At 35.9% G+C, this 12,606-nt stretch overlaps 1 protein-coding gene across 1 annotated transcript in view; it reads right to left on the bottom strand.

Annotated features, from left to right (window-relative positions):
• Positions 1-10,923, bottom strand: part of DHX38 (Pre-mRNA-splicing factor ATP-dependent RNA helicase PRP16) — a 39,885-nt gene extending 28,962 nt beyond the window's left edge. Inside the window, exons 1-7 of the mRNA XM_012937036.3 lie at positions 10,875-10,923; positions 8,662-8,956; positions 8,448-8,623; positions 7,145-7,705; positions 5,597-5,889; positions 3,813-4,148; positions 1,226-1,588 (exon numbers count right to left, since the gene is read on the bottom strand). Of these exons, the coding sequence (XP_012792490.1) occupies positions 1,226-1,588; positions 3,813-4,148; positions 5,597-5,889; positions 7,145-7,705; positions 8,448-8,623; positions 8,662-8,861 (1,929 nt within the window). The 5' untranslated portion in view covers positions 8,862-8,956; positions 10,875-10,923. The remainder of the gene's footprint in view (positions 1-1,225; positions 1,589-3,812; positions 4,149-5,596; positions 5,890-7,144; positions 7,706-8,447; positions 8,624-8,661; positions 8,957-10,874) is intronic.
• Between the last annotated feature and the right edge of the window lie 1,683 nt (positions 10,924-12,606).

The raw sequence follows: 12,606 nt of genomic DNA, 5'->3' as shown, positions 1-12,606 counted from the left end.
GATACGTTAACTACGACTGGTTATCATTTGGATGCACTTGGACCTCAGTACTGATATTTACCCTTGGACTTTCACCTGGTACAGATAGCTTCAAACACCCACGTTTTATCTTATGCTAACCACTGTACAAAATATTTATTAGTCAGATTGTAGCTACACACAATATCGAGATATCCGCTCAAGATCCCCAAATGCCAAACATGACTGATTGAATGAGGTTTTGTATGTAAACAACGATAGAATACAAGCTTTTACAAATAATAAAGAGCCTTTTAGATCTATAAAAAAGTATTTTTAAGAAACCCTATTTATCAAATGCTATATAACAAACGTAATCAACTTCATAGACTGTCAATATAGTAAGTTGCTAAGGTGATAATGAATGACCGATATACGATAAAAATTACCATCTTTTCTTCAAGAACTGAATAAATCCGGTCATTCATTTACTCTGAAGAAGTGGCTTACGTTAAATCACGAAACGTCGAAAATATAATTTTGTATTCACTGGGGGGGAGTCCAAACTATGTCGGGTATGAGATAGTTTTCCACCTCAGACAATGGATGAAGGGTTGCAAAAGATCATGGATCGACTGGAGTTAGACACTGACACCGCTGGACGGCGGCTCAGTGGTCTGGAGGTCAAACGTTCACGCGCGAAACCAAAGGTCCTGGGTTCGAGTTCCTGTGCAAGATCGTGGATGTGCACTGCTGAGGAGTCAGACAGTCAGCTACAACGTAGGACCAGGCACATATATGCATCGGTCCAAGTTATCACACCTCATTAGCACAACAAGATGTACACAAAATTCATATACGTAGTTAATTCAGTGGTACTAATATATAAAAGAAAGATTGCATATAAGGATATAGTACAGGAAGAAAAAATTAGTTAGTAGAAAGAAAGATATGTAGCAATTTTAATCTCACGGTTTAAGGGAAGACAAAGAGTGTATACACCGACGCCATTGTGATCGATTCTGGGAGGCACATTTCGCCTTGACCGGATGTACCTGTACCTTAATATTGAAGTTTTCATTGACAGTCGAATTCAGTACCCTCTGCTTCACACCCAAAGGCATTATATACTAAGCTACTGAGTTCATACAGCAACTGACTATTCAGTCTTGAATGTCAACAACAGGATAATTCAAACCCTTACTAATAATGATATTCAAACTATAATATTTATTATGTTGAACCTTTTAAAAAGGAGGAAACTTACTTCACGTAACAATCCAAATAATACATCAGTATTTAAAGACCTTTCATGCGCTTCATCCATGATAATTGCAGAGTATGGATCAAGATCAGATTCACGTAGTGACTCACGTAATAGAATTCCATCAGTCATATATTTAATTAGAGTGGAAGAAGAAGTACAATCTTCGAATCTTATAGCATAACCAACTTCTTCACCTAAACGTACATTCATTTCTTCAGCAACTCGTCGAGCAACAGACATAGCAGCAACACGACGTGGTTGAGTACAACCAACCATACCATAAGTTGTAAAACCATCTTCATGTAAATATTGAGTTAATTGAGTAGTTTTACCACTTCCAGTTTCTCCAACAATCACTACAATCTAGTTTAAATGAAAAAGAATTTCCACACGAGATTTTCTACTACGTACATTGAAGTATATGTCAGAGATTGAAAAAAACTACATCAATAGGCTTCGCAACTTGATATATTTAACTATTTTAACTATGAGAATAAAAATGTATAAACCGAATACGGTTACTGTCCCATAATATTAATTTCAAGAGGACCACAAGACGTCGAAAACTGTTTACATGGCTTTGATCATTTTTATTTGTTTGCTACCTCTATTGAGCGATGATTACTGGAATAAGAGTAAGTTGATAAAAAGCTAGGGTTGCCTGAGACAAAGCAATCTATGAAGTTATTGACTGTTGGATCGAGGTGTCATTTGAAATAGACGACTTTGCTGGGGTTCGCGTGATTATTTAAACTAGTGGTCAGATAAGCAAAGATGGATAGTGGCTAGCAGTGGAATCCAGAATGGATAACGCGATGGCGTTTGAAGCGAATAGTACTGGGTTCGAGTCCCAGAGTGAACATCAATTCTGAGATGCAGGTACATCCAGCTGAAGAGTCTCAAACAGAACGAAACGCGCGTCCTGGATTCCACTGCTAGCCACTACCCATCTTTGTTTTTAAAAGCTTGTGAATTAAGGCGATATCGAGGCATACGCACAGTATGCACATATGCCAATAACAGACTGATCAATTGCAGTCATAAACCTCAATAGGAAGATACAAACAAAACAATACCAAGTGAATTTAGTGATTAGATACTTTGAATGAAATAAATCAGGACTGGTCACAACGACATATATGTATTCACCATATTCATCTAAACCTTGAGTTCCAGTATTCCTTCATATACACCTTTCCTTTTTGTCTTTTTTAAATACAATCAAAATGTTTAGCGGTTCACATTGCCACTGCTGTTACATTATTTTAATCTCTTTCGTAATTCATTTTACTAATTTCGTTTAATTGTGATGATGTGGTATGGCGACCTGAGTCAACGCACTTTTATGCCACGCTCCAAGTTGTTGATGTCTATTTGTTTGCTTATGTAGTAATAAAGTCTTCCAGGTACTGGGTTGTGCTAATCGTATCTGTTTGATGTTTAATCGACTTACAAATACGCTATTATTAATAACCCTATTTGAATTAATCTATAGGGTTGTTACCCGATATATTACTCTCTATATGTTACTCCACATATTGTACAACTATGTGAAAATACGTTCATTTGGTATTGTTTATTTGAATCTTCCCATTGATATTTAGGACTGCAATTGATCACTCTCTTATTAGCATATGTGAATACTGTGCGTATTGCCTTGATATAGCTTTAATTCACAAGTATTATAAGCAAAGATGGATAGTGGCTAGCTGTGGAATCCAGAATGCGCGTTTCGTTCTATTTGAGACTCGTCGGCTGGATGTACCTGTATGTGTAGAGATGGGTGAATTTTTATACATACTTTTCATACTTTTTCAATTAATCATTCTACACCAGGACCTCAGCATTTTCAACCAATCAGCGCTAGTGGAAGAATAGAGAAGATTCGCATGTAAATCCTATCTAAACTCTAGATTTCTTTTTACCACTTCATCTTTGCTGTTCATGTTGTCGAAATACACATTGTTCGCTCTTACTTCTCATTCTGATTTGGGAAGAGTCAAGTGAAGCAAAGTGATCAGGAAATACTAGACAGTAGGTGAACATAACAAAAATGTAGTTCTAACCTGAGGTCCAGCGGTTAAAAAGCGAATATTTTAGCTCCCAGGCCACCTTTAAGGTTAGAACAATGGAGAGTACAATCCAACCCCGAGTTCTGTGTTCAAAAGACACATGTCTATTACCTTATTTTATCATGTTCTTATAAGCCCTTCTAATCATACATGTTGTGATTTCCAATTGTTTGCTTATTCGCCTTCCATTTATTAAGTTGACATCTATCTTTTACACTTCAATGAAATATTGTCAATTTACTGCTTCACATAGTTTTTGAGACTGCTGCACAAACTGTATTTGATACACTAGAAATGTTCCACAACTTCTTTAATAACGCGACATCCCCTATTTTAATAATAACTACTATATATCAAAAATAAGTATGAACAGAACTGTACAACATTAGCAAATAACATCATCGAGAAAAGATAATGATGACGATATCTAACAACAGAATGTAGCTAACAATTAAAATGAAGTGAATTACAATCAGGCTACTGTCAAAAATAGATAACTAATGATAAGAACCTACTTGATGTTCTTTAATCATTCTCAGTAAGGATGTCCTTACGGAAAATACTGGTAAGTATTGTCGTTGTTCCACAATGGTTTTTCGTGTAGCGAACTCGCTAACTGCTTCAGATTTCATATCTCCTACTTTATCGGCAAATGTCTGTGCATCACGATGTGATTTCTCTGTCCAATTATCCTGTTCTTCCGGAGGTTTTATACCCATAACTTCCCCTATACGTGTACCGGCCAATTGCCATTCTTTCTTTTGTGCTCTTTTACGTTCTTTTTGTTCTCGAAAGTATTTCACAATGGCACTGCCTTTCTGCGCAACTTTGGCCATTATACTCTCTGGGTCCTACAATTAAAAACACAAAAATTATTTAACATGTCTTTAAACAATATACCTGTACTTATAGTATAGAATTCGATCAACCATCAATGGAATCTCACAATATTATAAAAACTGTTACACGTAATAATAATTATTTTTTAAAACAGTTCCAAGATAGTTCTGTCGTTCTCTAACGTACTGCTCCCTCAAGTCAAAAAATAATAGAACTGAGATTGCTGACGATTTGTAGAATTCAATAGCATATGGCAAGATGATTTGACATATTCTCGTCGTAAAAATAAATTATGTTATTACATCACAATAAACTGTGACTCTCATAGAGGTCCAAAAGAATACACATAAATATTCATTCTATGATCTAATTTCCAACAGACGAAAAGGAATTTAAAACAGTTCAGACTTAGTAAAATATATCTACCAATTACTTTAAAGGCATAACTGTATCTTGGTATTCCCTAGTTCAGATTCTAAAAATATATTGATGATAGAATCTTGGTGAATGTATACAATGTATACCATATTAACGAAACTGTGTTTCTGTCCACAGCTAAGTTCGTATGACAAGATGATTTAAATCGACCATATCAATGATAAGAAGGGAATAATAAAAGGTGAAAAATCTTTCAATATTAAATATCGCCGGCGACTTGTAGAATATTCAAATCATTAAGAATATACAGAGATGACTATATGCCTCTGCAAATAGTCAACAAGAAAGCAACGTAAGTTGTATCAATCAATTTTAAAAGCCAAAATAAAAAAGAGAATGTGATAAACAAAATGTAGTTTACAAATAGATATAATTATGATATTTTTATTTATTTGATGATTGGTGCTGTTAAGAGAACTTATGTTAAAAGAAAGTTACATAGTAACGAACGAGATCAAAATATTGTCATCTTCTGCTGAAGAAATAATGTTGTGCAGAAACCTTGATTATGTAGCTGGGATATTAAGTCAAGTGTCATTTAAGAGTAAACTGTTTTTTGTAAACTGATGTCAGTTAAGAAAACCATTGAATTGAAGGGGGACTGAAGAATTAACAAGCTTACGTGAGTGAGACTAGGTTGTTAAGTCTCAAAATGAGTACGACATCTTTGAATCATAAAGTCGAAAACCAATGGCTAAAAGTTTTTGTTTTGATCAGCTTGTGATGTGGTGGATTGTTTACAAATCAAACTATATGACTTAAAAGTATTTTGTTCACAAGATCTCAAGGTCCTTAGTTTGGCCTAATGGGTATTTACTGGTGAGGAGTCTTAAGCAAGTATGGGACGGTTATCCAAATCTCTCGAACTGAAAATGGATCTTCAGTTGAAAACTACATTTGAGTAATACAAACCTCTATAAGACCACCTAACTTATTAATGGTACATTGAGTTATTAATCTTTGAGCAGATAAAAATATGAGTTAAAAACAATAATATATTTAAAAAATATTATTACTTCACCTTGACAGGAATAATAGGTTCAGGTTGACGAGTGAAAACAATTCGTCCATCCAAAAATGGTGGAAGTATATTACGAACTAATAAGTGAACTCTAGCTTCACCTTCTTCATCGAAATCTTCATCTTGTTCAAAATCTACTCGTTGAACAACTCCAGATCTTAACATACGATTATGTTCCCATGCTTGATTATCTTTATGAACTTGGACAGCTTTTGCAGTTAAGCGTTGTTTATGTCGTTTTTTACGTTCTGCTAATTGACGTTCCTTTTTAGCAGCATACTCTTCAGGAATGTCTAGGGATAGTTTTTTTAAAACAGTTACAATATATAGAATACTGTCTATTGCTTGAGACAACATGAATGAGTGACATGGAGATAGAAAATCTCACTAATAAGGTCAACAGATATCAAAATTAGTAAATTTATGTGTTCAGTTGGTTCGATTTGTCAAAGTAACTTTCATATGTGATATTTATGAATAGGGTCCGGTCGTTCATTGTATACTACTCCTGTTTTAATAGTTGTTTAGCTATTAACTGTAGCTGCTACCTTGACGTGGTGGCTGCGTTTGCTCATCGTGATGATCTAATCGAAACACATTGGCTAGGACGATCATTTCTCTAGGTTCTGTTATGCCAGAAGGATCGGATGAAGAACAGTAAGACTGAAATAAGAACTTATGTTCACAACTGAACTGACCAACTCAGTAAGCAGGAAAGACAACTGGGTTTTGATTATCATTTTTATAGTAGACTTACAACAACTAAGTGAAACTGATAAATGATTTACCGCAATTTGTAACTCTTGCAGCACAATACCTTGATGGTCAATCGTACTTACTTCAAGGTACTAGGATCAGCCTAAAAAGAGGTCAAAAATATGAGCAACTGATGTGTTTAAACTAAAACTAGACAACATCAGGGTTGCTTTTAGTATTTTTTAAAATTATAATCTCCAAACTCATTTACTACCAACAAATAACCAGTATAACTTAACGGATAAAGGTCTATGCACCTTTTTTGTTAATAAAGTAATGCGGTGAAGTTTAGACATTCCAAATTACTGTTCTGACAATGACTGACAAATTGACCAAATATTTATTATGTGACACAAACACTGCAACTTAGTGGCGGGCTCACATTTTCAACTATCCTAAATACTTGGGATTTAATAAATGAAATACAACCATGGAGTAGGAAATCTAGTACATATACTAAAAGTAGAAAGTGAATATTTATGACACCAAGATCGTCTGATGAAGAACTTAGGTCATATGTATTAGAAATTATAAGTTATTTCAAGAACCTGACTTATCATTGACACTATATCATTTGGAAAACCAAATTCGACTGAACTTGAAGGAAAAAATTACACTTTCGCTGTTACACAAAGTGGACAAGTTTAAAAAAATTTCACATTAGAATTTCATTGTTATTTGGATATTTAAATGAGCGAGATACCACTAGTGTTTAGATAAAAAAAAGTATTTTGTCAAATGATGGCGAATAGTAGGATTCATTGGTAAAAGTGCTATGGCCAAACCACTTACCAGAAAACGGATGGTTATCATTATCATAGCCATCATCCATTTGATACCAATTACGATCTAAGCGTTCATTTTCAGCCTTAATATCATCACCATCTTCCTCTATCTCAGTAGAATCAGGTTTCACACTATCGCCTTCGTTTTCACTGGAAACTTGTGCATAAGACTGGCCATGAGTATGACGACCCGAATGCTGTTTTCTGGAGTCCGAACTCCCTGTGTTATTTTTATTTGATTGCATCCATGAATTATGCTTAAAACTTGGAGTAGGCATAGGAGTATAGGTATATCGATCATTATTGGAATTACGAGCTAGTGATCCGGTAGTGCGAGGGGTAGTAGATCGACTAGATCCTAAACCAGAATCATCCCAGCTAGAATGTCCTGGAGACCGTCCTCCAACATTATATATTTCAGGAGTTTCAAATCGGTTAATACTTGTTCCAGTAGTACTTCTATTTTCCCGACTGCTGTGATTAGGTGTTTCATCTTCCCATTCTGCTTCTCTCCGATGTCGAGTGCTGAGAGATTCTTTTTCTCTGACTAATTCAATGCGAGAATAGTCTGCCAAGAAATTAAAAAAGGATTATTTAAGAAATAGTTTCTCTAAAGTTTATTCGTACAGTAAAACAGCTTCGGCAAGAAATATGAAACGTAATCAACAATCTGTAATACCACAACTGTTTTAAGTGAATATAATTGAACCAAGAACAAATAACTAAAAGGTTTGAAAATATGTACCTGATTCACTGAGAATAGTTTACACTGAAATTACTGGAAATGCTATCAGGAAAGGTTAATAGTGTAAATTATAATTTAAATAAATTTGAGTATTCTGGGACTGTGATTGGCAAACAAATTATAAGCGTAATAACGCTTAAATACATGCCACAAATATTGCAAGAAATAGTTCAGAATGGACGATACCATTAACAGTGGACAAGTAAAGGAAAGAGGTTGTGACGTTGGTTAGGATAGGAATGTTTAGATTTGTATTTTAACAATAAAATGATAAGTGTACGTATACTTCACTTCTCAACATAGAATAACTTGTGGGTGAGAACTTATTTGAAGTAAAGCCGTCGACTAAAAGCATTGAAATCTAGGAGTTATGTTATAAATCTAACTGTAAAACGATTCATTTAGATATAATTGTACACAAAAGAATTACTGTTAATTAGAATTCAGACGGGATGAAATATCTCTGCGCGTGTTTTACGGTTACGTAGCCACAAGGGGAGTTTTAAGAAGTCGTAGTAGCATCAAAATACATAGTAACCTTGCGTATTTACACATTAAATTTTACCTGATGATTTTCGAGAGTCTGAGTAGTTCTCACCAATTTTTCTGGATGTTGATACAAGACCGGTTTTTAAGCGTTCTTTCTGGTCACGCTCACGCCTTCTTGCCTGAGAATCGAAATATTCTTTGCTAACACCCCCACGATTGGAAGGAGTTTCAACGCGCCTTTCCCTATAGAACCTGATACAAAAGTAAATCTTATGCAAAAACTTCATTACCTTTCTTTATTTGTAACATCGCGCTTGTTAAACTGTAGATTAAGATCCTCAGATTCCTGTCGCTTTTTTGCCGCCAACTTATCAAGTCCAAATAAGGACTTTTGAGGTTGTTTGAAATTTTCTTTTGACTTAGTTATTATGAGCCCACCAACTTCCGTTGTAGATTCATGTAGACGAACTTTCTCCTCGAAAAGGTCCATATGGTCGCACACGGATATTTTTTAGGGCTCTATATTCAGATATTTAATAGTGACTTCTCGAAATTACTAAATAACGTTTAGTCGCTCAAGAGAGACTGAAATCACGATCGAGATAACAAAAAAGAAAGACTTAAGAAATTCGAAGAAGTAAATTATACATAGCCAGCATACATACATATATACAGTAAATACGTTCCTTCGTTAAATATTACCTAAAAAGGTTGACGTAGCAACCTGTCAACGATACCGAAGTTTACCCTACACCGATTAGTCACGTTAGTCTAAACTTTAACGACTAATTTAATTTGTGGGAAACAGACTGTTGAGTACTTCTGCAACATTGTGATTGTCATATCTAACAACACGCTAAGTCAATCTAATATGTAAAAACTTACCACTATATGTGTTCAATATGCCAGTTTCTGTTATACTGAGAACAATGGACTAATCTCTGAATGTCACACCAGATTATCCTCTGTCGCGTCTGACCAGAAAATAAGGGATTTACAATGTAGCAATGGAGAGGGGGTATGCCATTTGTGTCCAGGATCAATTGCATGAGTTTAGTGATCAGTGGGACATATTACAAAATGAAAGCTGGTTTTTAGGTTAGCATCCATCACTGCATAGTAATTGATGACCGTACATTTCTTCGGAGTGGTACATTACTAATCAGGCTCAGAAAGGAAGAAGGGTGATTATAACGTAATTCCCTATTGTGTTCTTGTAAAAAAAAAAAGCATTTTTGACTGAATGACACTTGTGCCGATTGGCTTTTTAGAAACAAACCTTTTCATGGATTCTATTTAATGGCCTTTTTCTTCACGCACGCCACTCTAATTTCGGCACGAATTCAGAAAGTTCGGCTGCCTTTTGGCAACTTTGTTCACTTTTAGCGTAGGGAACCAGAAAATGAGTTTACTGCAGATAAGTTTCCTTTTTTATTTCAAGTGTGTGAAACATGTCTATTAAAAACAGACATTTGTGGGTTACCACTGTTTGACCATAGGTGTCTTTACGGCATTGATGAGACCACTGAATGACCAATGCTGAGGTTAGGCACAGGATACTGAGTAAAGATGGCAAGTCGGTTGATGGGGTATTGAGTCTTTACCAACTGTGTTTGAGACATGCTTTGTGTATGCCTAATTACTACCAACCTTGGCGAGGAATGTTATTTGGTGTGAGTAGGCTGGAAGAGAGCTACGGGCAGCTAAATTGAGATACAGCACAAATCCACGAGGTCATTAACTGGGAAATATTAATAAGTTTAGACCATCTGGCTATTGCCCGTGTAATTATCCTAACTGTTAAAGAATTTTAGCGACATAGTTCAAAAATGTTTGCAATGGAGCATGTGTATACACTCTACAACTCCCCATAGATCCAGAATAACGAAATCTTTATACTTTTCACATTTCTAAATGCAATCTTTACTACCACTACTGGTACCATTACTACTTAGACTATAGTAATGTTCTATAGTGCTTGAACTGATTGCATGAATTAAGTGAATACGGTGTGGTTTTCTTGCAATTGGTTTGGTTTTTCGATCCATCGCTAATTCTAAACAGCCACAGTGAGGACTGTGGTATACTTTCGGCCGCAACGCAAAGAATGTGCGATAACAGACAACCCTCCGGAATATGTTCGTGGTCATCGTTTATCCAGTAACAGCGAGTTGGTAAAAGTGTTGAAAAAGAATGGTTAAATGTTTCGAAACCCGGGATGACACCGTTAATAACCGCTTTGATTGAACTTATTTCCTCTGAATCCAGATTTAAAGTGTCAAATCTTAATCATTCTCCAGGGTTTTCATTTGACCTTCGACGATTTATATGCAGCTTTTAGTTTCAAGATGTGTTGTTAACAACAACCTCGTACAAAATTAGACTGACAATTAAAGCAGGATTGCTGTTCAAAGGCCACTTGTGTTTTTTAAAGTGTATAATCCAGATACTGTTTGTAAAACTCGACAAAAGGAACTTCTCAGAATAGGAGTTTACTACTTACCTATCGTGTCCGTCTGTATGAAACTTTACAAACCTCGTGCCAAGGTTAGTCTCAAAATACAATATCCAGTCTCATTGTAGGGTGCTTGAATCTGATATCCAATATCTTTACCACGAGCTTGCATAAACCGAATGAGTCCTTTGTGCCTGCTTCTTATTGTTTCATTGTGGTTAAATGAGCTGATGAAAACTATTTTTTTCTTCACACTCATTTCCTGATTTTCAGATTTCAGATGTTTGTATTGAAGACAGAAGGCCTACGTCTTGAGTTACTCCTTCCCTATTAAGCTTCTGAGAGTGTCTAGTCTTCACTTGAAAGAGACAATTAAAGAATATGAACACTACTTCTTCGGATTACAGGTTCCAGTGACTGATAACTCGATATTAAAACCTGCATGCCACAGGTATTTGTTCGTACTTGGTTTTTGTGCTCCATCCGGTACGTACTCTAAGTTATCCTGATCTGGTAGAAAGAGAGTATGCGTCGAAACCAAAATCACCTCTTAGCATTTTTTAAATCAAAATCTGATCATATCTTCATTTGTGGCAGGAAAAAATATATTGGTCCACCTTGTCAAGCTTTTCTTAGTATGGTAAATCCTAGAGTTCTGGAACTGATCAAGTGGCTGCCTTCCGTTATTTCTCTTCAAGATGTTCGAGCAACCTTTTAAACAGGATATTTTAGCCTGAACGCAGTTTTAAGATTTGAAGCTGACAAACGTTGTGAATACTGTAGTGAACATATTAGTATACAACTGGGTTAATGTGCGTCATAAAGCCCGTAGCGGTAAGTAAATCCACAAAATCAATAGCTCTTGAAGTCCTCAACATTTGATGCTGACCGCATTAGTTTTGACGAACTCACCTAGATGAAGGCGATTGGTCGTGCGTCCACACCAAATCACGAGTGGGAACGCCGTGCTCCACACTTACAATCAGTAGTCAGCTTAGACAGACCGAGTGATGTATTGAATAACACAGTCAGTGATGCAACAATACATTTTGAAATTAATTTTTAGATTTTAGAGTCTAGTTTGGGGGCTAAAGTTTCAAGGGTTTTAAGTACATAGTCTCGATCTAAATTCACTGTGAGTAGACGATGCTTCGGCTTTATATTTGGGTCTAATTCTCCGTCTAGAAGAGGTTGCTTAGTGAAAACTCTCCTGTAATAGTCTGCCATAGCCTCTACTTTTACCTGATCATATTCTATCATTTTAGATCCTTTCCCTTTCGTAATTAAATTGAAAATTTAGTGCTCGGTCATTATTCTGCAATTTATGTACGGAAATACTCTCTTAGGTTGCATGAATACAAATGAGGCCAACTGCATTTCATGTGTTCACTGAGCTTCCTAGATTGTAGTTATACGCTTATTTCTTACCGACCTGTGACGTTCCATCGTACTTGCTGTGTCAAGGCTGATGGTGATGTTCCGACATTTCTTCTTTTGTCTTGGTAAACGCCGTATATCACAGCCTATCTAGGGATGGCCGTGTTTCTTCTTGTTCGGGACTGTCCAGGGTATATATGGTTGAGTTACTTGACTGTGTAACTGCCCGAAATGAGTCCATACCTCTTCTACTGATGCATCTGAGACAATTATCTAGTTCTCAGTCGGTGCTGCAGAGTTTACCACCTCGATATCTGCCATTTATATATTAGGATGGGATGACGCAACTGTTTGACAGGCCATCTCTGCCATGAGCTTGAATAAGATTACTGCGTGATCCCTT

This window comes from Schistosoma haematobium, chromosome 4, assembly GCF_000699445.3.
Source record: "Schistosoma haematobium chromosome 4, whole genome shotgun sequence".
Classification (NCBI taxonomy): Eukaryota; Metazoa; Platyhelminthes; class Trematoda; order Strigeidida; family Schistosomatidae; genus Schistosoma; species Schistosoma haematobium.
This window is presented reverse-complemented; position numbering and strand designations above follow the sequence as displayed.